The sequence below is a fragment of the Chrysemys picta genome, chromosome 11 (genome assembly GCF_011386835.1).
Source record: "Chrysemys picta bellii isolate R12L10 chromosome 11, ASM1138683v2, whole genome shotgun sequence".
In the NCBI taxonomy this organism is placed as follows: domain Eukaryota; kingdom Metazoa; phylum Chordata; order Testudines; family Emydidae; genus Chrysemys; species Chrysemys picta.
Window position 1 is genome coordinate 49426360 of NC_088801.1, and position 24244 is coordinate 49450603.

General features: G+C 42.6%; 2 protein-coding genes across 6 annotated transcripts in view; both read right to left on the reverse strand.

The window, feature by feature from the left end:
• Positions 1-24244, reverse strand: part of TFPI (tissue factor pathway inhibitor) — a 251892-nt gene that overhangs the window by 61317 nt on the left and 166331 nt on the right. Inside the window, exon 1 of one of the 3 annotated variants that reach the window (XM_065561979.1) lies at positions 22700-22724. The exons of the other annotated variants lie outside the window; for them this stretch is intronic. The gene's annotated coding sequence lies outside the window, so the exon portion shown is untranslated. Of the gene's footprint in view, positions 1-22699; positions 22725-24244 lie in introns of those variants that run through there. 3 annotated transcript variants of the gene reach the window in all.
• On the reverse strand, positions 1036-9952 carry LOC135974363 (uncharacterized). 3 transcript variants are annotated; one of them, XR_010591605.1, is made up of 2 exons: positions 7834-8370; positions 1036-6920 (listed from the first exon to the last, which is right to left on the reverse strand). XR_010591605.1 is itself a non-coding variant. In XM_065561952.1 (2 exons), exons 1-2 carry the CDS (start codon positions 8823-8825, stop codon positions 6663-6665), a joined length of 711 nt encoding a protein of 236 aa, XP_065418024.1. In that variant the 5' UTR covers positions 8826-9952; the 3' UTR covers positions 1036-6662. The 3 variants fall into 3 exon arrangements, 1 of the variants encoding a protein (XP_065418024.1); XR_010591604.1 differs by having other exon boundaries at positions 1036-6925; XM_065561952.1 differs by lacking the exon at positions 7834-8370 and adding an exon at positions 8378-9952 and having other exon boundaries at positions 1036-6925.

Genomic DNA, 24244 nt, shown 5'->3' on the forward strand with positions numbered 1-24244 from the left:
CCCCACTCCACCCGTTCCCCTAAGGCCCCACCCCCGCTCTGCCCCTGCTCCATCCCCACCCCGCCTCTTCCCACCCAGTTCTGCCCCCTCCCCTGAGCACGCCCCGTCCCCGCTCCACTCCCTTCCCCCCTCATCCTCCTTCTTGCTGCGAAACAGCTGATTGCAGCAGGCTCGAGGCGCGGGGGGAGGAAGGGGAAGGTGCTGATGGGGGGCTGCAGCCCTGTGGGTGCGCCAGCCCTGGAGCACCCAGGGCGTCAACGCCTATGGTCCCAGTCCAGTGTTTTAACCGCAAGATTGTCCTTTCTCTAAAAATGTGCTGTGTGTTGCCACTATAGGGGTACATCTACACTGCAACTAAACCCCTGAAGCTGGCCCGTGTCAGTTGACTTGGGCTCATGAGGCTTGGGCTGCAGGGCTTTGCAATATTGGGTAGATGTTTCAGCTCAGTCTGGAGCCTGGGCTCTGGGACCCTTCCACCTTGTGGGAGCCCAAACATCTACACTGCAATTTTACAGTCCCATAGCCTGAGCCCTATAAGCCTGAGTCAGCTCACATGGGCCAGCCATGGGCATTTAATTGCAGTGTAGACATAACTTAAGTGACCTAAAATCAACCCAAGATGCCTTTTCTGAGGGATGTTTTCTGATTAGCTTTGCCACTGGAGTTAGCACACTAAAAACAAAACAAAGGGAAAAAACCCACTATGTAAGAATTATTATACATGAGCAGCCCTCTTCCGCACAACTTTGTAATGGAGTGATTTTGACAGCAGGTTACATTTTACAGGACCCTATAGCTCAGGTAACAAGGAATTCTGCAGCAGAGCCCTGATGAGGCGTCACTATCTATCCTTCAGTCATTTGCCAATGGTAAAGAAAAATAGGAAGAGTTGCTTTCTGATACTGAATGAGGAACTTCATCAGATTAAGGAAGTTATCCTGGAAACTTCTCTCTTTCAGTGGATTTCAGCCTGGAATCTTCCCCCATCTCTTACCACCTGACAGCTTGCTATAGTTTAAAGAAACACTACACATAACCTCACCCTTTCCTTTTGTAGTGTTTTTTTTCTAAATGCCTTCTAAAGGCTTGTCTACACTGGCAAGTTTTGTCAATGAAACTAATGTCAACAAGGAAAAATCAACAAAAGCAAAGTTGCCAAAGCGTGTCTACATTTTCTCCCTCTGTCGATAGATCGTGTCCACATTCGGGGCACCATTGTCGACAGCGAGAGCAATGGACTGTGGGTATGAATCCGACAGTGCCTGGCGACACCAGCCGTCACTAGGTGTTGTGAGAATGCGGAAATGGAGTGCAGCACATCCTGGGATGTGCAAAATGTACCTGGGATGTTCCCCTCTGGTGTTGTCTGGACCAGTGATCTGCTAGGTCACTCCAATCCTTGACTCTGGGAGCCAGCCTGACCCTTCTTTGCTGTGAGAACCCCCACTCCTGGGCTGTTCATGCACAGCTCTGGCAGGTAAGCTGCTCCCAGCTACTTGCAAGCGAATGACACCAGCCAATATCTCTGGTCCCAGAAACAACCCTAGGAACCTCCATCTTGCAGTGTCCAGTTATGCCCACTGGACACTGCAAGCTTATATACGTTTGTTAGTTTAACAAAGAAATTGATATGTACCAGGCTTGTTATCCCAAGGGGAGCCTCTGACACTTCAAACCAAACGCACGGCTTCAGGTAGAACAAACAAACGGATTTATTAGCTATAAAGATAGACCTTAAGTGATTACAAGTCAAAGCATAACAAGTCAGATTTGGTCAAATGAAATAAAGGCAAAACGCATTCTAAGCTGATCTTAACACTTTCAATGTCCTTAAAAACTTAGATGCTTCTCACCACAGGCTGGCTGGTTACTTTTCAGTCAGGCTCTCCCCTTTGAGCAGCATTTCAGTCGCTTGGTGGTAGTGGTGTCTGTAGATGTAGGTGGAAGAGAGAGCCTGGCAAAATGTCTCTCCCTTTTATCATGTCCTTTCTTTCCTCTTGGCTTTGCCCCCCCCCTTCAGAGCCAGGTGAACATTACCTCATTGCAGTCCCAAACTGCCCAAAGGAAGGGGGTGACTCCCTCGAGGGTCTAACAGATTCTTTTGTTGCTGCCTAAGCCAGTGTCCATTGTTCTTGTGAGGCTGGGCCAGGTTTGTCCCATCCATGCCCTGATGAGGTGTGAACTGCCTCTCTGTTCTTGGAGACTTTTGCATGGGCTTGCTTTAAGCCATGAGGATACATTTTCAGCCTCATAACTATATACATGAAATTATAACTTATAACCTTACTATAACATTACTGTAACATCACTATAACAACCATGCTCAGTGCATTCTGAGCCTTCCGAAGACACCCAACATGACGAACTTTGCATTGGATACCACACAGCCATTTAACAAAGATGAATGTGGGGGTGTACGGTGTTCCCCCGAGGTACAGAGCGTCACAGTACCGTCATGCACCGCTTTGTGTCCCAGCCTTCCAATGGTTTCTGGATTCCTTTTGTGACATTTTTCCAACTGTCAGTCTTTTGTAGTGCGCGCTAACATCTGCAATGAGAGAGAGGATGGATCTCCTATGTGCTGTTAGCTGTCATGAGGACATGGCTCATGGCAGCACAGTTACTCACAGAGTTACTCGCAAAGTTACTGACAGAGGATGAATCGCAGGCACCCAAGTGTGATATGGACAGCAGTTACTTATCAGTGCTTTGTGTATTCACAGAGCAGCTGCATACAGTAGACTGTCGCTTTTGGGCTAGGAAACAAGCATTGATTGGTGGGATCGCATTGTCATGCAGGTGTGGGATGAAGACCAGTAGGTACAGAACTTTAGGATGCATAAAGCAACCTTACTGGAGCTATGTGCTGAGCTGTCCCCTGACCTGGGGAACAAGGACACCAGATTGAGAGCTGCCATTCCGGTAGAGAAGCGTGTTGCAATTGCTGTCTGGAAGCTGGCAAATCCAGACTGCTACCAGTCAGTTGCAAATCAATTTGGAGTGAGGAAGTCCACTGTTGGGGCTGTCTTACTCCAAGTGTGCAGGGCAATAAATCGCATCCTGCTACGGACTCTAGGAAATATGCGTGAAATAGTGGGTGGCTTTGCAGAGATGGGTTTCCCTAACTGTGGTGGGGTGATTGATGGCACACACATTCCAATTTTAGCGCCAGACCATCTTGCCTCTGAATACATCAATAGGAATGGATACTTCTCTATGGTGTTGCAGGCGCTTGTGGATCATCGGGGGCGTTCCATGGATATCAGTGCAGGCTGGTGTGGAAAGGTGCATGACACATGCATCGTCAGGAACAGTGGCCTGTACAGAAAGCTGCAGGCGGGGACTTTCTTTCCAGACCACAAAATCACAGTGGGGGATGTGGAAATGCCCATAGTAATCCTGGGATACCCTGTTTACCCCTTATAGCCCTGGCTCATGAAACCTTACACAGGGCACCTAGACAGCAGTAAGGAGCGTTTTAACAACAGGCTGAGCAGGTGCCACATGGTAGTTGAATGTGCCTTTGGCCGTTTGAAAGGTCGCTGGAGGTGTCAATGGCAGGCTAAACCTTACTGAGGATAATATTCCCATGATCACAGCCGTGTGCTGCACTTTGCATAATCTGTTTGCTCAGGTGTGGAGCACTGAGGCAGAGCGCTTGGCTGCACAGTTTGAACAGCCAGATGCTAGGGCTGTCAGAGGAACCCAGAGGGCTGCTATTAACATCAGAGAGGCTTTGAGGAACCACTTTGACAATGAGGGGAACTAGCACAAGTCTGCTTTGGAGTTGCTTCCCTGGTGCATCCATGTACAATTTTGGGGCCAAGATCCATGCAACAAATGCATTAGAAGCCTGTTCCTGAGAGTGAACTGATTGCTATACACTTTTGTAGAACACAGAATAAAAATGCTGTACCATTAACACTGGTCTACAATTTTTGAGAAGTCATCTGCTTCAGAGATAAAATGTGCTATTTATTATGTATTTTTATGTGCTGAATTAAAATATGACAATTAAAACAACTGAGTGGCTACTGTTTCTAAGATATTTAAGTTTTTACATTTTATGTCTATGTATATTGTGTAGATAGTAGAGTTTTAATCATAAATTGTAAACCTAGGTCTTTTCATGTGTTTATGAATGCTTTACATGATAATATTTCACCTGTCCTGTTTATGTAACACTTTAAAAATCAGCAAAAGGTTATATAAATAAAATTTATTATGAAACAAAAGGCAAAAAACTATTATGTACATAGTTTAGTCCTATTCTGTGTCTACTCAGCGCTTCTTAGCTTGTCTCTTGTATTCATTAAATGGAGCATCTCTTGTCACTGTCCAGCAATAGTCTGCAAGCATTGATGGGCTCCATTTGCCCTGATAGCGTTTCTCCATTGTTGCAATGTCCTGGTGAAATAGCTCGCCGTGCTCGTCGCTCACTGCTCCGCAGTTCGGTGGGAAAAAATCTAGATGAGAGTGCAAAAAATGTATCTTTAGTGACATGTTGCAACCAAGGCTTTTGTATGCCTTGAGGAGGTTTTCCACCAACAACCTGTAGTTGTCTGCCTTGTTGTCTGCCGAGAAAATTTATTGCCACTAACTGGAAGGCTTTCCAAGCCGTCTTTTCCTTGCCACGCAGTGCATGGTCAAATGCATCATCTCAAAGAAGTTCACGAATCTGAGGACCAACAAAGACACCTTCCTTTATCTTAGCTTCACTTAACCTTGGAAATTTTCCACGGAGGTACTTGAAAGCTTCTTGTGTTTTGTCAATGGCCTTGACAAAGTTCTTCATCAGACCCAGCTTGATGTGTAAGGGTGGTAACAAAATCTTACTTGATTCAACAAGTGGTGGATGCTGAACACTTTTCCTCCCAGGTTCCAATGACTGTCGGAGTGGCCAATCTTTCTTGATGTAGTGGGAATCTCTTGCACGACTATCCCATTCGCAGAGAAAACAGCAGTACTTTGTGTATCCAGTCTGCAGACCAAGCAAGAGAGCAACAACCTTCAAATCGCCACAAAGCTGCCACTGATGTTGGTCATAGTTTATGCACCTCAAAAGTTGTTTCATGTTGTCATAGGTTTCTTTCATATGGACTACATGACCAACTGGAATTGATGGCAAAACATTGCCATTATGCAGTAAAACAGCTTTAAGACTCGTCTTCGATGAATTAATGAACAGTCTCCACTCATCTGGATCGTGAACGATGTTGAGGGCTGCCATCACACCATCAATGTTGTTGCAGGCTACAAGATCACCTTCCATGAAGAAGAGTGGGACAAGATCCTTTTGACGGGTCACGGAACATGGAAACCCTAACATCACCTGCCAGGAGATTCCACTGCTGTAGTCTGGAGCCCAACAGCTCTGCCTTACTCTTGGGTAGTTCCAAATCCCTGACAAGGTCATTCAGTTCACCTTGTGTTATGAGGTGTGGTTGGGAGAAAATGTGGGTCCTGTGACATTGATGGTTCAGGACCAGAAGTTTCATCCTGTTCCTCTTCCTCGTCTGACTCAAGTGAGAATGATTCTGGTGCATCAGGAACCGGCAGTCCTTCTCCGTGGGGTACTGGGCGTATAGCTGATGGAATGTTTGGATAATGCACAGTCCACTTTTTCTTCTTTGACACACCTTTCCCAACTGGAGGCACCATGCAGAAGTAACAATTGCTGGTATGATCTGTTGGCTCTCTCCAAATCATTGGCACTGCAAAAGGCATAGCTTTCCTTCTCCTGTTCAACCACTGGCGAAGATTTGTTGCACTAGTGTTGCAGCATATGTGTGGGGCCCACCTCTTGTCCTGATCTCCAATTTTGCAGCCAAAATAAAGGTGATAGGCTTTCTTAACCATAGTGGTTATATTGTGCTTTTGTGATGCAAAAGTCACTTCACCACAAACATAGCAAAAGTTCACTTGTGTGAACATCTGCACTGTTCACACAAGTACGAGGCATCTCTGCTCACTTTGGCTAAACAGAAATGTGTCCCTTTGCAAAATCAAACCCTGACAAATAAGAGAGCACGACACTGTATGATTTCTAGAGCTGACATAGGGCAATTTGTTCAGCAGAGTGATTTAAGCTTCGTTATGATTGCATCATCCATGACTTCTAGGAATAACATGATGCAATTCATATCATGTATGACACAATACCCGCTTCAGATTACATCATTCATTGTTTTGCCTAAAAAGCAAGTACTGTCCAAACCCAGTCATAGATTTATTCATAGATCCAGTCAAAGATGTATTTTAGTCATTTCTGGTTTAAATTGAGATCCCTTCCCTTTATAACTCACTTATCCTCCGCCATTCCCAAGTCAAGGATCGTATATACTGACCCAATAGCATATCTTGAAAACTAGAGCCAATCAACAATTTTAAGGATCATTTTCGTTCTCAGTGACCCAGAATTAGTAAAGTTTGACTACATTTATTTCAGAAGCATTTTGGCTGCAGAGCAGTGATACCTTAGCCTTTATTTATTGTTAAAAAGGATAAAATCTCACAATTGTGTGTAGCTCCAGCTATCATTGTGCAAGCTGTGAGAGGGGGTGGAGTGATGGGGAAACTCAGGAGTGCTGTAAAGTGAAAAGGAATGTGTGGGCATTGAGGGGGGTGGGGTTGGCTGCAGTGGAGGTCGACCATGGATCTGCTCAGTCTGCAGCTATATCAAAGACTTGAGCATCTCTGTCTGATCCTCCATAACTTAGCAGCCACTCTGCTGCTTGTCTAGCAAATGCAGCATTATCTTTTCTGTCATGCCTTTCGGCTTCCCAGCACTCTTTGCATTCCCTGGTCTGTCTCTCTTCATGCTGCAGCACCTCCTGGAACATGTCTTCTTTGCTGTGCCGAGGGTTCTTCCTTATCTGCCAAAGCCAGTCAGTAAGAGAGTGTGGTGTGTTCCTCAAGGTCTGTGCTGTACAGAAGAGGGATTGTTACATTCCAGCAAACGATTGAAACATTTTAGTAACAAGGGACTTTTGCTAGTAGAAATCACTTTCTCTCTGAGACTCTAGGCAGGCACACAGCTCCGCGAGCACCCCGGTCATGGTGAGTGTCGGGAGTGGGGGGAAGGCAGTTGTACGTATGGACAAAACAGTCATGGCTCACAGGGAACTCATTCCAAAATTATCATGCACTTTTTCACAGGCAGCCAAACTACTGGCTGACATCTCGCTGCTGCGGGTAACCAGGGAAACCAGGGCACAACTACTGCATGCTTGCGGCTTTCACCCCGATCTATATGCAGCTCAGCTATGTGCCGCTTTGGTCCCAGCTCCAGTGATTGCTAAATGGCATTGTCAAGGCTCCTTCCCCACTCTGAACTTTAGGGTACAGATGTGGGGGCTGCATGAAAACTTCTCAGCTTAACTACCAGCTTAGATCTGGTCCGCTGCCACCACTCCCAATGTGCTAATCCCCTCCCCTGGGTAGCCTTGAGAGACTCTTCACCAATTCCCTGGTGAATACAGATCCAAACCCCTTGGATCTTAAAACAAGGAGAAATTAACCATCCCCCCCTCCTTTCTCACACCAACTCCTGGTGGATCAAGATCCAACCCCCTTGGATCTAAAACCAAGGACAATCAATCAGGTTCTTAAAAAGAAGGCTTTTCATTAAAGAAAAAGGTAAAAATCATCTCTGTAAAATCAGGATGGAAAATAACTTTACACGGTAATCAAACTTAAAGAGCCCAGAGGAACCCCCTCTAGCCTTAGGTTCAAAGTTACAGCAAACAGAGATAAACACCCTAGTAAAAGGTACATTTACAAGTTGAGAAAACAAAGATAAAACTAACACGCCTTGCCTGGCTATTTACTTACAAGTTTGAAATATGAGAGACTTGTTCAGAAAGATTTGGAGAGCATGGATTGATGTCTGGTCCCTCTCAGTCCCAAGAGCGAACAACCCCCCAAAACAAAGAGCACAAAACAAAAGCCTTCCCCCACCAAGATTGAAAGTGTCTTGTCCCCTTATTGGTCCTTTGGGTCAGGTGTCAGCCAGGTTACCTGAGCTTCTTAACCCTTTACAGGTAAAAGGATTTTGGTGTCTCTGGCCAGGAGGGATTATAGTATGGTACACAGGAGGGCTGTTACCCTTCCCTTTATAGTTATGACAGGCATGGTACAGTTTGCTACAATGGGGGAACTAACAAGGCTGCAATCCCTTGGAATCTGTGACAGAAGATTAACAAGTACCTCTTGGAAACTTTCCAGAGCCTCTCTCTGGAGGATTCCCTGTAGGTCTCGATGTCCATCGACACCCTGCTTGGCCATGCAGATTAGCTACACAGGACAATGTCTAGCCCACAGAAAACACTACCTGCCTCCCACTTTTCAATTCCCTACACAAGCCACAGCAACTTACCCAGCGTCTCATCTGCTTCCTGCTCCCCGTTGAGCACTTCTGGAGTAGAGAAAAGTTCCTGTCTGCCTGACCCACCGGGCGACCCCGCTGGGAGCTCCACATCCTCTTCTAGCTCGACTTCTTCATCCCAAATTTCAGCCTCCAGGTTACCCCCTCTTTCTGCTGCTTCCAAAGTATCCAGGAGGTTATCGACGGTGGAGGTGGGGTCACCACTGAGGATAGCATTCAGCTCCTTATAGAAGCGGCAGGTCTTAGGTACACCGCCAGAGCAATGGTTTTCATCCCACGCCTTATTGTATGGCTGCCTCAGGTCCTTTATCTTCGCTCTGCACTGCTGCATGTCCCGATCATAGCCCTTTTCGCACAAGCCTCGAGAATTTTGCCCATTTGTGTCCTGATTCCTACAGGTCACTCGCAGCTGCGACTGAACACACTCCTCTCCCCACATACTATACTGATCAGATCCAACAATTCAGCGGTGGTCCAAGCTGGAGCGCGTTTGGTGCAATAGCCAACCATGCTCACCTCGGAAGCCACCTGGGAAGCTCATCTGGGAAGCCAGCAAGCAGGAAATGAGATTTAAAATTCTCGGGGTTTGCAAGGGGGAGGGGCGGGTTGGCTGTAGGACAGGGGAGTTCAAACCACTGACCAGAGTGGCAGCATGGGAATTGTGCAACACTTTGTGGAGGCCAATAAAATCGTGAAAAAAAGCTGTAGTATCTACACTGGCTGTTTGTCAACAATAAAGAGAGGGGAAAAGACAAAAGTCTCTCGTGGGGTGGAAGTTTTTGTTGCCAAAACTGAGCATTTTTTTTCTAAAAAGTCACATTGCAGTGTGTACACTATTGCTATTTTGTCACCAAAAGGCAGTTTTTGGCGACTAAACTTGCCAGTTTAGACAAGCCCTAAGACTTTGTAGCCTCACTGCCTTCTGTCTAAAAATAATCTTGCTTACCAAAAGAAATGCAAACTGAGTCATATCCGTTCTTCCCTTGTCTGTTTCTCTCTGAATGCTAAGAAATGTATGCAAACCTGGGAAAAGGAAATAATTCAAGAATATCCTTTCTACTGCTATTTCCTACGGAGCTAAAACAGAGACCAGTCAGACTACAGGGGAACATGTGACAGGTAAAAGAAAAGAAAACAATGAAGTGGACACAATTGCATCATTACCAAGTTTGGGATATAATTTTTAGTTGAGGGCCAGGTCTTATTTTTCTGAGGTGGGTTCCCTCTCTAACCAATATATATATTAAAGCCCCTGCATGACAGCTTCTCTTACATTGTTCTGCATTGGAGGATAGATGTTTGTGATCTCTCATTGCCCTCTAGTGATTGCACTTCATATCACAGCTACTCAGCTCATTTAAAGGCACCATGAAAGTGGGGCTCCGTCCCAACCTCCCACAAATGAGCTGTAGGTTTATACCTGTAATGCTCACAAAATGCAAGGATAAGAGTTAAGTTACTTTACATTTTTCCTCCATTCAGGCCACTGATATTATGCATCACCCCCATTTCTTCCTCCACATTATGTCATCAACATGCTGATGACATCAGAATTTCAAAATCTCACCCAACTTCAAGATGATCTATGAAAGATGAGGTAGGGGACAGTTTTTTCAAAGTTTTTCCACAGTTCTCCAGTGTTTTCTATTATTATATCACAAAATTTAAACTAATGTTTAAACATCCAGGCAAAAATCAAATTAGGTTCTACTGACTTCCAAGGAGCAGGGAGCAGGGTTCCAAAGGCCTGCAGCCTGATCTACTCAAGTGGTCAGGATCCCAGCTGCAAGAGATAGCTCAAGGCAAGAAGCCAGTCTGTACTGGTAGCATGTCGACGGGTCAGGTCACAGTTGGTGAGCTGTGCTGAGTTAGAAGCCCAAAGGGCATGCCGAGGTTGAGGTAGTGGAATAGGAACAAGACGAGGGGCCAAAATGGGGCAAGCTATTAGGAAATGCAGCAAGGTCTATTTACAGCAGCAAGCCGGGGTCAGCCTAGTTACACAGATGGCCTCCTGGTGTTTCTCCCAGGCCTTAAATAACATGCCTGAGACAATCAGGGGACTCAGACACCACCAAAAGGGCCTCCACGGGCAGGGTAGCCACAGAAGCCAGAGCCCACAGGGCTACTAAACTGGTGTTCCCTGCTCTGTTGTCAAATGATGACATGGGCTCAGGAGCTAATAGCTGCAGGTTCTAGACCTGCAGATCCTCCCACCTGCTCTTCTTTCTCCAAATGTCTTCCTTCTCTCCCGCCATCTCACTCCTCTTTATTTTAGCTGATTTTTTTAAAGAATTGAACACAATGGGAAAATAGAATGGGGACCCCTGCTTGTGCTAAATATAAGAATGAGTCAGATCTTGATCATACAAAAAGAATACAGGCATTGCCATAGTAACAAATCAATGGCCCATCAAGGTCAATATCCTGGCTTCACCTGTGGCCATTGCAGAGGAAGATACAAAACCTCAGTGAAACATTTTTCAATACTAAACTCTGGGCCAAAAACATCTACCTGACACCATTGGGTAATCTATCCTGGAACATAAGGATTAAAAGTCCTTGAAATTGTAGCTTAGCCTAACCAATTCCAGTTTGGGGTTGTTATGAATCATAGGACACTAGCTCTTCAGAACTTGGTAGTGCATACTTATCGGTAAGTACTGTAGATACTTCAAATGCTAGATCCTGTATGCTGACACCTGGTGGAGACCAATAGGCCACTTTCATACATGATGAGTAGAAAAGAATCTTTTAACAGGGCTGGAGTGGAAGGGATGTGCATAGCCAAGGCGCCACAACTCCACCCTTGTTCTGGGAGCCTCTGGGCTAATTCAGACAGGCTCCTCTTCTATATTCAGGAGTCCCACAGCCCCCTGCTGGGCCTGTGTAATATTTCAGGTAGTCTTACTCCACTTGCATTTGAAAGTTCTGCAGCCCTTCTGGTGCCTCAGTGCTATAAGCTTGGCAGGTTTCTTCCCCTAGGATCAGCCTCTTTCTGAGTCTGTGCTAATTCAAGCCAGGGCTTGTCCCAGTTGGCTGGGATAGAGGCAAGTCTTGCCCTACCCTGCATTACAAGGCTCCTGTTCCAAAGCCCTTAAAGCACCAGTAGCATGGGTTTTTCCAAACATGAATCAGGACCACTCCGCCCCTCTCAATATCTGCTTCTGCCATTTCCTAGGCCTTCATATACTTACATATTCCTGAAACCTTAAAGGGCCATGCTATAGTACTGGGTCTGACTGATATCTAGTCTCTACTGCCCTCAGAGGGAACAGATCACCCTGTTATAACCATTCCTATTGACGTTCATTGCTTCATAGGAGTTGTAGTTCAGACCTTCATTCTCTCCTATCAGCTGGGCTCCTGGAGGACTACATCTCCAAAGATGCAACACAAATTCCTCTCTGATCAAGCTGAATGGGGCATCAATGAGTATTATGAGGGATGAACCCTGATGTCATCTTCACACACCACTAATGTACTCTCAGTACACATACGCAGTCTCTTGATAGCATTCCTAATTTTGCTTTTAGTTTCGTACCTCTGTTCCTGGAGTGAGTTTGTATTCCCTTTAACTAGAAGTGAGGTATTCTAGGTTATATTTTTGACTCTGTCATTGGCTCGTTGAGTGGGTTTACCCATTTTTGTGCCTCAGTTTCCACAACAGCAAAATGGTGGAAATGATATTTACCCACTGCTTTCAGATCTACAGCTGAAAAGTCTAGGCATTATTATTACTATTATCTTCCTCATAATCAAAGTCCTGGGACATGAGGTCTTGGTGCAGTGTTCCTAACATCATCAGAAAGTATTGGAAATCTTATAAGAGATTGTTTTGACATTTCAGGACTGAACTCTGGACTAAAGACATTTGGATAAAGGACAAATGACCACACAATTAGTTACAGAAAATACCAGCTACAGGCATTTACCAGAAGCTAGTAATTTTTAGGGCCAGATGCTGTACTCAATGAATTAGGAAAAAACCTTCCATTTATTCAATGAAATCAGAATCAGGCAGAAGAGGAGAAAGAATTACACAGCACAAGTATCTCTAATTTAAACCTTACTTACTTGTCTCTTACTCATATATTAAGCTTTTATTTTATTTACTCAATGCAGTCGTTAGAGCCTACAGTCAAGCATGCTTTTATTTTTAAGATGGCTCTTTATGGAATAAAAATGCATATTAATATAGTTAGTTTCATTTGAATTCTACCTTTAAATAGAAGAAATAGTAGAGAGTACAGTATAACCCCATTAAAAAGATTGCATCATTTCACAAAATTATTTTAAAATTATGTATTTCTTTAATGGATATTTAAGATACCTGCATTACAGACTGTCTAATTCTGGCACAGAATAAGCACTAATTAAATTAAGTACAGGAGTACTTGTGGCACCTTGGCAGATACAGACTAACACGGCTGCTACTCTGAAACCTAAATTAAGTGCAACAACATTAAATAAGCACGTCTATATTTTAGCTAAGCTCTTCATTGTGGTTTGCATTGTGGTGCAATGAGAATCTGCAATCTAGTTCTGCACTAGACATTCCTGTAAATGAGCTTTACTTTTGGTGCACCTCCTGGAGCACCCATTCCAAATGCATTTCAGACCTGGAATTAATCTGATTAGTCACTGGATGTCACTGTTGCTGCACTGAGACTGCAGCTATGGTATCTGGAAGTGAAATAGAAATGTGCAGAAATAGTTTTCCCTTCAAATTAAAAAAAAATCTATTGTACACTTTAGGGAGTGACTGAATATTGTTCCCAATTAAATCAATGTGAGTTTGGCCATTTACTTTAATGAGAGCAGGATCAGGCTTTAGGATAAATACAGTTAGAAAGATATGCCTTTCCTCCTCGAAATCTATTAATAAGACTTAATTATTTAAAATGCATGTAATCTTAATAGATTTTTTTCTAATTAAAGGTTATATTTCAGTTAAAACCCTAGCCTTTTCTTTATTCTTTCATATTTTTCTTGCTACTTAAATGGCCTGTTTTTTTTTAGAATATCTATTTACTTACGTGTATAAATTACATACATATAATATATAGGAGATTTACAAATGGATATCCAGAAAGCTGTGCATTTAAAGAAGGGGCTAATTACAACATTTTTTGCCTTTTAAGGATTAATAAATCTGAGGAAAAGTAAAACAAATGATATCCCATATAATAAGCACTTAAACTCTAATCCAGGACAGTACTTAAGCACATGAGCACGTGAATAATCCGATTGATTTAATTTGGACATAAATTAAATGTGTGTAAGTAGTTTGTTGGATCAGAATTTTTTAGATGTAGGGCCGGATCCAAAGCTCAAGGAAGTACATTTGGATCAGGTCCATGATACTCAACATTTCTGAAGTACTACCACAATATTAACCTCTTAATCTGCACCATAATTATACTTCCAGCTCAAGATGATTCTATTCTGCTGCTGGGCTTGTGAAATCAATTTTTCAGAACTATGAGGGTAAAAGTCTGAGTCAACAGACTTGACCTTGTGCTACCACACTAAACGTAGCTGTACGGACGAAGAGGCTCGGGATGGAGCTCAGGTGCTGAAGCCCAGGGAAGGGGGTAGGCATCAAAGCTGAACCACAACTTCAAAGCATCAGCTACACTGCTATTTTTAGCTCAGTGGTGCAAGTCCAAGTCTGACAATCCAAGCTGATAGGCTTGCTGCCATGGGCCGTGTAAACACACTTTGAGTGCTCCTTGCCCACTAGGGATTCCAATATCCAAAAGGATACCTCTGTATCCAATATGGTTCTGTAGTGCTCTGATTACATACAGAGATTCTGCAGAGATCTAATTTGTTATTGGCCATCAACTCTTCTACTGCTGTGCTCACACATTTGCCAGAAAACAGATTGGCTACCAGCTACTGTACAGTGCTCACGATCCCTAGATTGCAGAGGACAATTGGTTGCCTGCTGACATGTCCCTGCTCTCCAGGAAGCAAAGGACAATACCCTGAATATTTCCTGGATGACAGAGAACAACAGCCTACCTGCTGCCATGCTCACTCTGCCCAGAAGCCAGATGAGAAGCTCATTCTTCAAATCAAGTTTTAGCCCACTAATAGGTAACAAATATCACATATACCCTGTCACATGAGGGTAATAAGCCTGAGCATCAGCATGGGTGCACATCAGGGGGGTCTAGGAGGAGCAAGGGAGCTGGAACAAAGCAGTCTCCAGAACCCCGGCTAGTCTGTGTGTGTTGGCAGGGAAAGGAGCAAGCAAGTACAGCTATGAGTCATGTTAGTAACAGAACCCAAACTCAAGCAAAACTTTTCTGGCTCTGTTTTTAGTTTATAACAAAATCCAGACCAGGTTCAGCAAAAGTTTCCCCATTTTACAAACTGGATCAGCTAGTGGCCTTGCATTATCATCATCCATTTGCACAGTTTTTTATGGTTTCACCATGCAGCCAGTTGAAACTCAGCAGCTTAGACTGATTTTTGCATTTGAATTCTTTAGAACCTGAAACTCAAATACAGGACAGGGGCATAGGGACCCATATGGATCAAAACCAGAGAAAAAAATCTGAACACACCTCTATGAACTGAACTCATATTGCTTACAGCTGTAGTTAAATGCACTTTACTAGCCAAGAATCGGAGGGAATTATGTGTTTTCAGCGGGCCTCAGTCATGAACAAGCTGTTTACAGTCTAAGCAGTTTGGGGCAGGGAATTGTATTTGTACAGTGGCCTAGCACAATGTGGTCTTGGTCAATGCCTGGGCCTTTTAGGCACGGCAATGCAAAGAAATAATAATAAATGTCAAGCTCCAATACCTATTATTTCTCAAATAGCTACTACACCGAGTGTGGCCCATGTATCTCATCATTGTACTATTCTGAAATACGACAGGAGAGCAGTGATTTCCCTGGTAGGAGCATTGTGCCTCTGTCTAAGGGTATGTCTACACTGCAATGACACCCAGGATTAGTGGAACTTGAGTCAACGGACCCTAGGTTTGAGAACCCAGGGCTTGAGCATCTGCACTGATTGCTGACCCTAGGTTGAGAATTTTTGAAGCTGGGCCCCAAGCTGGGGTTCCAGTATCTACACCACAGTATGCAGGCCTGAGTCCAACCAACCATGTCCTAGCTTTCCTAGCACACTCCTGAAATGTGGTTGCTTTAACTCACTGTCTGCAGTGTGGTGTGGGAAAACTTGGTTGTCCACCCAGATACATCAGAGGACGTTTGAGCAAACCACCAACAGATCCTGCTGAGCCCTCATTCTGGTCTGCGAACTCCCAGCAATTGGAATGAGCAACATGGAGTTGCTGCCATTTTAAGAACGTCTTTCAATTGTGCTTTCACTCTTAAGGAAATGGGCAGAGCTTCCATGAGATGCTGGTGGACATTCCAGTGGCATTTTCTGACCTACCAAAGGCACCTGACAGAGCTAATGATGGAGGAGGAAGACAGACACGGTAGACTCAAACTGGCTGATGCTGCTCATGCCACTTGGTATAGCTGCTGATGCTCTCCACATAGCTGGTGCATATGGAGCAGGGCCACAAGCACAGACTGATGGGACCATATTGTCCTGCAGACCTGGGATGACCAGCTGTGGGGCCAGAAATTTTGCATGAAGAAAGCTACATTTCTGGAGCTTTGTGGGCACCTTGCCCTGACCCTTCAGTGTCAAGACACATGCATGAGGGTTGCCATGCTGGTCAAGCAGCCGGTTGCTATAATCATCTGGAAAGTGGCTACCGGAGACTACTACCGAACATTGCCAGCCAGGCTGGTGTTGGAAAGTAGACTGGGTAAAGTGGTCACGGAGGTTTCTGAGGCAATAAGGAACGCAATTTACCCCAAAGTGGCAGGCATAAAAGATAGTCCTGAAGTAACTGCTGTCTTTGAGAGAATGGGTTTCCAAACTGCATCAGGGACTTGATGGGACTCATGCCCATAGTTAGCTCTCCTCAAGGAGTATGACTACATAAACTGAAAAGGGTACTGTCACTGTTATACAGGCTCCTGTGGACCACAGAGACCAATTTATGAACATCAACATGGGCTGCACTGGAACAGTTTATGATACCAGGGTTTTCAGCTAAGTAGGAGTCGACATTCAAGGACAGGCTGGGATGCTATTCCCACTAAATGACATTGTCCTAAATGGAGTTACTGTCCCCACTGTCATTCTGGGGGATGCTGCATAGCCTCTTTTGCCTTGGCTTATGAAACCATGTCCTGATCTCAGAGTCCCTGGCAAATGAAGGTTTAATTATTCTCTCAGCAGGTGTAGAATGATGGTTGAATGTACATTTGGCAGACTGAAATCCCTCTGCCACTGTCTGTAGATCCATTTCGATTCCAGTGTCATCAAAGCTGTCTGTATTACTGTGGTTTGCTGTGCTTTTCACAATCAGCCACAGGAGAAGGGTCATTGTGTTTGCAGCTCAGCAAGCAGAATGAAATGGAGAGGCTAAACACTGAGCTGTACTTGAACAAAGGGGCTGCCTCCACGGCCTGGGAGTCAACTGTTGACTCACAGCATAGAGAAGACAGTACACCAGCACATGGGATTGTGGGATAGCATTGGCAGACTGCCAGGGCCTGAGGCTTGCATAGTTTTATCCACATTGCAAAATGATAGGGCTTGAACCCAGGGTCCTGGCTGGCCTCTGGCTCGCACCCTTTACCCCCGTAGGATTCTAGGACCCTGGGTCAAAGTTTGAGCTCATTAGGAGTGTGTAGATGGAAAGGGGGTTAAGGCTTAAGCCTGAGTCTGAGCCTGGGCTTACATTGCATTGTAGACATATCTTATGTTTTAATTCACTGGTGTCAGTGAGTTTATTTTTGTGATAAGTTACGCTATTAGAAAAGGAAAAGTTTCTGTGCTTCAAGCTGAACCAGAGAAAGGGAAGCACCAGACTGCAATTGCACAGAGGAAAGCAGATCCCAGGACTGGTATCAAACATCTTCAGAGCCTCTTTCTCAAGGGAAGAATATGTCAAACATTCAACATTTTGTGTTAGAATGGCTATAAAATCCAGATAGATTGTGTGTCAGCAGCTCTCCTATGACTATTAATTTAGTAATGGAAAACCCCACACAGATTTAACAGGTATGATCTGCCTGGATGATTGCTGGTCAAATTATACATAATTAAAAACTCTTGCTCCTTTCTTAAATATGGAAATGACATCAATCACTGTGCAGATTTCCAATACTTAAAAGAATCAATCTTTTTTTTTGGAACCTTTTTGCCACATGACACAAACAAGAAATGGAACCGTTTTTAGACCGCATAACTCAGAAGTTTGGGAAACAGGAAACAATGTGTATCACATAAAGAGTGCATTTTGAGGGCTCAGGCCTGCAAGGGGCTGATTATGTGCCCAAACCAGCAAAGCAATTAAGCATGTGCTTAACTTTAAGCACATGGGTAATCCCATGGAAGTCACCAAGTCACTTTGAAATGGAGAAAAATTACTTAATACAATGCTACATACAATTCTACATTCTGCTGCATTCTTGTCAGATCTCACAAGTAACGTTAGGGCTGATCAGTAATTAGATGGAAGTCCTCTAATTAAACAAGACTGAAACTGCACCGGTACTCTATGGACCTTTGGTACAAATAAAATCTGGATTGGTATAACTGAAATAGCAATGTTAGTCTTCACTGATTTAGTGTGTCATGGTAATAAGAATGAAACAGAAGTAAAATAAAAAGTAATTTCAGCTAAAGTTGATGACCATCTGAAAATCAGATACTAGTGTGATGCTATATGATTAAAGATGACCATTTATATCAGGGGTTCTCAAACTGGGGGACGGGACCCCTCAGGGGGTTGCGAGGTTATTACATGGGGTGTCACAAGCTGTCAGCCTTCACTCCAAACCCCACTTTGCCTCCAGCATTTATAATAGTGTTAAATATATAAAAAGTGTTTTTAATTTATAAGGGAGGTCGCACTCAGAGACTTGCTATGTGAAAGGGGTCACCAGTAAAAAGTTTGAGAGCCACTGATTTATATAATTGATATTACCAGTGTTATACAATTGCAACAAATCGTGCACAAAGTGTATCCTGTACAGTGTCAACAGAAAAGTTACACTCTGCTGAATATCATTATCCTGATTAAATCCATGCATCATCTTTATATCTAAAGTTATGACTATTGCCCATGTATTTGTATCTCCAACATGTGTTTTGTTCCCGGGTGACACCCTCCAAGTAGACTTACATCAGGGCTATGTGTTGATGGCCCATCAAGGACACTTCACTCACAATGGGTGAGCCATTAAAGAAAAGCATCCTACCCAGTGACCCTTTCCTGTGGATGCCTCAGAGAGAATATGGGCAATGACTGCTCTGTGAGTCAGCAAAACATGAAGGACATATGATAAGAATATGTGATGCTAGACTCCATCTTGGATCAGTAACTTTCCATGAACCTGGTCTGTGGGCTTTGTTTGGAACAGTAAATTTCCATGCATATGGCAATGGATATACATTATACACCTCCATTTTGCCTCTTTCCTGCTCTACTTCTTGGGACCACGGATTTACAACTAAAAGGAGCATCTTGAACTATGGATTGAGGACATTCCCATCTTTTGGAAGTTACCAGAGAGACCTTTACAAGCCAGCAGTCTAGTCTATCACTACTACAAACCTCATATAAGGACTTTGCAATCATTTGTGTATATATATGCTCTATTAACTATTTATAACTCTCTTCTTTTCTAATTAGTTTAATAAGGATTGGCTGTGGGTCTGATATTTGGGTAAGATTGAGATACATATTGATCTGGGGATAAGTGTCTGATCCTTTGGGATTAGTAAGAACCTCACATATGGTGAAATGGGTTTTTAATAACCTATCACTATATTCCATGTGGTTGTCTGGATCGGAGCCAAAGGCTGGAATGCCAAAAGGGGCCTGTGTTTGGCTTCTGGTTAACCAGTGTGGTACTGCAGAAGCCTTTTGTTACAGGCTTGGTGAATCTCATTATAGAATCAACCACCAGCTTTGGGGACTGTCTGTCCTATTTCTTGCAGTCTGCACTGAGTGCGGCATTCTCAGTGTGGTCCAAACCAGACACCCAGTCACAACTAGTAGCAAAACACATGATTATGTCTTAGTGTAGTCAGATGAGTCCCATGAACTGGGCTTTTGATATCTCTGCTCTAATCTGATCATAATCATGGTGAAGATTCAAAAATAAGGAATATTTTTGTGTGGAGCACTGGAAGTAATTGTAGATAGGATTAATTGCATCTGAATAAACAAAGAACTATGATCTATATAAAACAAATAATTTAAACTAACTGGTAAAACTCTATTTGGGTGCAGAGGGAAGAACAAAGGGAGAAGAGCTTAGAAGAAAGAAAATATATGGCAAGATGTATGGTTAGGGGGAAAAGTGAAAACAGACAAGAAGCAATGGAAAGGAGCTAAATAATACATTGAATTTAGAATTTGTGGGCACTGATGTGAGGGAAAGTGAGCTCAAAAACAGAGTTATTACATTTTTCTTATGTAAAAATACAAGGAGCTTACCAAAGGAAATAGGAGAGCTGGAGGCATATGCACATATAACAAATGGAAGTGTAGCTGGTAGATGACAATAAATAGGGGAATTAATATTAAAGGCTCTGGTTTTTAAAAGGGACAGAAAGATGTAAACAATGAGTTATATTTTTGATACAGGATTTATTAGTCTTCAAGAGAGGAGATCTGGAAGAAACTAAACAATACACAAAAGGCATTCATTGACTGAGACCGGGGATGTTTGAAGGAATAAGCAAGTTATAGGAATGTACTAGTAGGGGCCACCTGGGATATTGTGTTCATTTCTGGTCAAAATGATTTAAAAGAAGATATAAACGAGATGAAATGGTCCAGAGACAAATAACAAAAGTGTTTACAGGCAAGGAGAATCTTTTGATATAAAAAGATAGGGAGTTTTTAGTTTAAAGAGGAGACAAATAAGACAGTACATAATAGAAGTGTACAAAATAAGTAATGGTGCAGAAAAGGTAAAGCAAGTGCTCCTATTTACCCATTTTGATCAGACAATAACAAGGGGACAACCAATGAAAATGAAAGGCAACACATTTAAAACTAATACAAATAAATCATGTTTACACATTAGTCAGTTAACCTATGGAACTCATTGCTACAGTATAGCATTAAGGCTAAGATTTTAGCAGGATTCAGAAAAGTATTGAACATCTTTACATCATTTATGAAGATATTAGAAATGCTAATCTGCAGTCTCTCCTAACGATACCACAGGGGAAGCAGTACTACCAATTGTACCACAAAGACAATGGAAGGAATAGCATGAATAAATGGACAATATAATTAAAAAAGGATAACTTTTCTATGGGTTCTTGAGTCATCCTGTAGAATTCAACAGGAACTTGTATCCTGGCTATGGGATGGTTCAAAACTCTCATAAAAAGGATATAATTATCTGCTTTTCAACTATAGGATTTAAAGTAATTTTTATAGAAAAAACCCTGTTTAATTTCTATCCCTACTGATGTACCTCAGGCCTTGGCTACACTTACCCGCTAGTTCGACGGCTGGAAATCGAACTTCTGGGTTCGACTTATCGCGTCTAGTCTGGACGCGATAAGTCGAACCCGGAAGTGCTCGCCGTCGACTGCGGTACTCCAGCTCGGCGAGAGGAGTACCGCGGAGTCGACGGGGGAGCCTGCCTGCCGAGTGTGGACCAAGGTAAGTTCGAACTAATTCGAACTAAGGTACTTCGAACTTCAGCTACGTTATTCACGTAGCTGAAGTTGCGTACCTTAGTTCGAATTAGGGGGGTAGTGTAGACCAAGCCTAAGTCTCACTGAAACTCAACTGGGGGTCTTTGAAAATTTCCCTTGTAATTGCTATTCAATACTATCAGGCTTTCCCATAAAGGATGTTTGTGAATGGAAGGGTTACAAGGTTGGGTAGGGGACCCTCCAGGGGCTCAGGTAAGGTTTAGATAACACTTTTGAATGTTTTTCTGAACCAAACCTAGCTGATATGCATCCCCCAATGTTGTTATATGGCAGGATTTTTTAATGTCAATGCTGGTTTTGGGCCTGGTTCTCTCACATGTTTTTTAATGTTGCATCCTTTTGATTAAACTTCAACACAATTGTAAATCACTGTGAAGCATTATTATGGAGTAAAGTTTTTGGCTTCTGTCTTCAGGATTAAAGCATTTTTAAAAAGAAAAATGGCAGGAGGTAGGAGGAGAAAGGAAGAAGAGGATTTTTAATAGAGCTTGGAGGTTGGGTGGGGAAAGAGGATTAAGAATTACTCTATACTTTTGTTTGATCTTATATAATCTCCTTCCAGTACCACGCAAATCTCCTTCTAGCTTCTGGCAAAAACTTGACAGTTTATCCCACTTCCTTACAACATGGAACAAGGAGTCTTTCTTATGAACACAAAAGCTGCCTAGAGCTCAGATAGCAGTATACATACACTACTAATATAGTGCACATCCACTTTTCAAATGCAAACACATTAATTTTCATTCATAGTATACCCCAAAACCTTAATTATACCATCAGCAATGTTAGCAAATATTTTTGGGGTTGACATATAAGCATGAGTTAAGTATGTGGTGTGTTATGTTTTTCTGAGGGTATGAGGCCATAATTAAGGTTGTACATTAGACTGTTTGGAGGATTAATGTTTTGTGGATACCATGCATCAGTTGGTGGCAGAAGACAGTTCCTTAAGTGTGACATTTCCCAGGGTGCAAACTGAATTACTGGACTGCTATGTCCCTTTAGCTTTCCAGCCTATGATGCCTTTTACACTGCTTTTCTCCGACACTGGTAAACAGCAATTTCTCCAGGCTCTGCACAGACACTAGCATGTAAAATCACTCCCGGCTGAATACATTAATGTTATGCCCAGTCATCCATGAATTACCTACAGGGCAACACCTGAAAATCCCTCAGTCCCAGTCTTGCTCCCCAGAAATGTACTGCTTGTACTGCTCAGTAACCCCCTGGACAGTACAAGCTCAGACATAGTACGTCATTCCAACACTGTATAATAATTATGCACCAGCCTTGTTGACCTAAGTAGAGATTCCCAAACAATTCACTCAAAATACACACTGGTTTACGTAAAACAATAAAACAAGTTTATTAACCAGAGAAAGGTAGATTTTAAGTGATTACAAGTGAAAGCATAAAAGTCAGAATTGATTACACAAGAAATAAAAAGATAAAACTGCAAGCTAATTCCTAAACTTTATCAAGGCGAGTAGGTTTAAAAGTAAAAGATCTATCTCACCATCAGCTGTAGTAAAATTTCAGAGGCTTCTTCTCCTTCCAGCCTGGGACCACTCTCCCCTTAACTCATTTTTTTCAGAGTCACTGATGTCATGAATAGAGAGACGGGAGGAGGAGAGTGATGATGTGAAGGTCACTGTCTCTTATTTTATAGCTTCCTCCTCTTTTTGAGGATTACCACCCACTGGAGTGTAGACAAACAGTCCCCTGTGTACGTGAGATTTGAAACGTTCTTATGATGCAGTGTAAATTCCTTGTTTATACCTTTCCATTGCTGAAGAATGGCTGGTTTGGATCTGCTTGTATTAACCATGGAGCATGTTATACCAATGATACATAGTAGAATCTAATAGTGTCTCATGCAATGTTGATACACACGTTTTACCAGGACAACAATCCATCCTATGCACTCCATCCTATGCAACTCAAAAGCAACTGCTCTATATTTAATGAACAAGCTACACAAGGGGGAGACTTGAGAACTCACACAGTAATAGACAAACAAATTAAATTAAATGGTTTGTGAATATTTCATGATAGCTTGTAATAAATCAGTCTCTGTCAATCTGGTATTAATGTTATAATTAATACCAGTGATGCTTAATGTGGCCAAGAGCAGCATTATTAAAATAACTGTGCTATTTTAAATCCTATATCCTTTGATTAATATTTCACAGCAGTAACAACAACAACAACAAATCAGCTGCAATACAGCAGTAAACCTGTTGTTTTACTTGAACTTGTTTGTATGAAATTATAGGCCATCTCTCTCTGAAATATCTCTTATCTTTCATTGTATGCATCAGAAGGAACTTAGCAAATAGTTGTAGAAGTCTTTTCTGCTGGCCCTTCAGTTTTATTGGGATCAACCAATATTATACATAAACATTATATTAATATTGAAATGAGCAGTGTTTCTAATATTTCCCTGGCACTCTAGCCTGAGCATAGTTGGAGATGGTTAGCTTGCTTACAGTGTCTCTTTTGCATTCGCTTACTTCTGAATTATTTTATGGCATGTGTTTGTGTAAGGCTTTTATAGTGAGAATTTTAAAAAAGAAACCCACCTTAATCAATTAGTCTCATTAGAGTTGGTATGGCAACACCCATTTTTTCATGTTCTCTGTATACATATACACATACATCTTCCTACTGTATTTTCCACTGCATGCATCTGATGAAGTGGGCTTGAGCCCATGAAAGCTTAGGCTCAAATAAATTTGTTAGTCTCTAAGGTACCACAAGTACTTCTCGTTCTTTTTGCTTAAATTAAAAAAAACAAAAAAAACTCAACAGTGAATGATTGTTCACCATTTCTGATTCAGAATGATATTATACTACCCAGAAAAAACACTTGCAGTATAACACTACTACCCCATGACTATAATAACCAAGAACAACCTCCATTCCCTGTAGCTGCAATAGCTAAAAAGGATGCTTTTCACACACACATACCCCTCTTCACTTTAAATGACACTGCAAGGTTTACACATTAGCTAATTTATTCACACTATCTGCCACTATTGTGTGGGTGTCTTAAAATAAT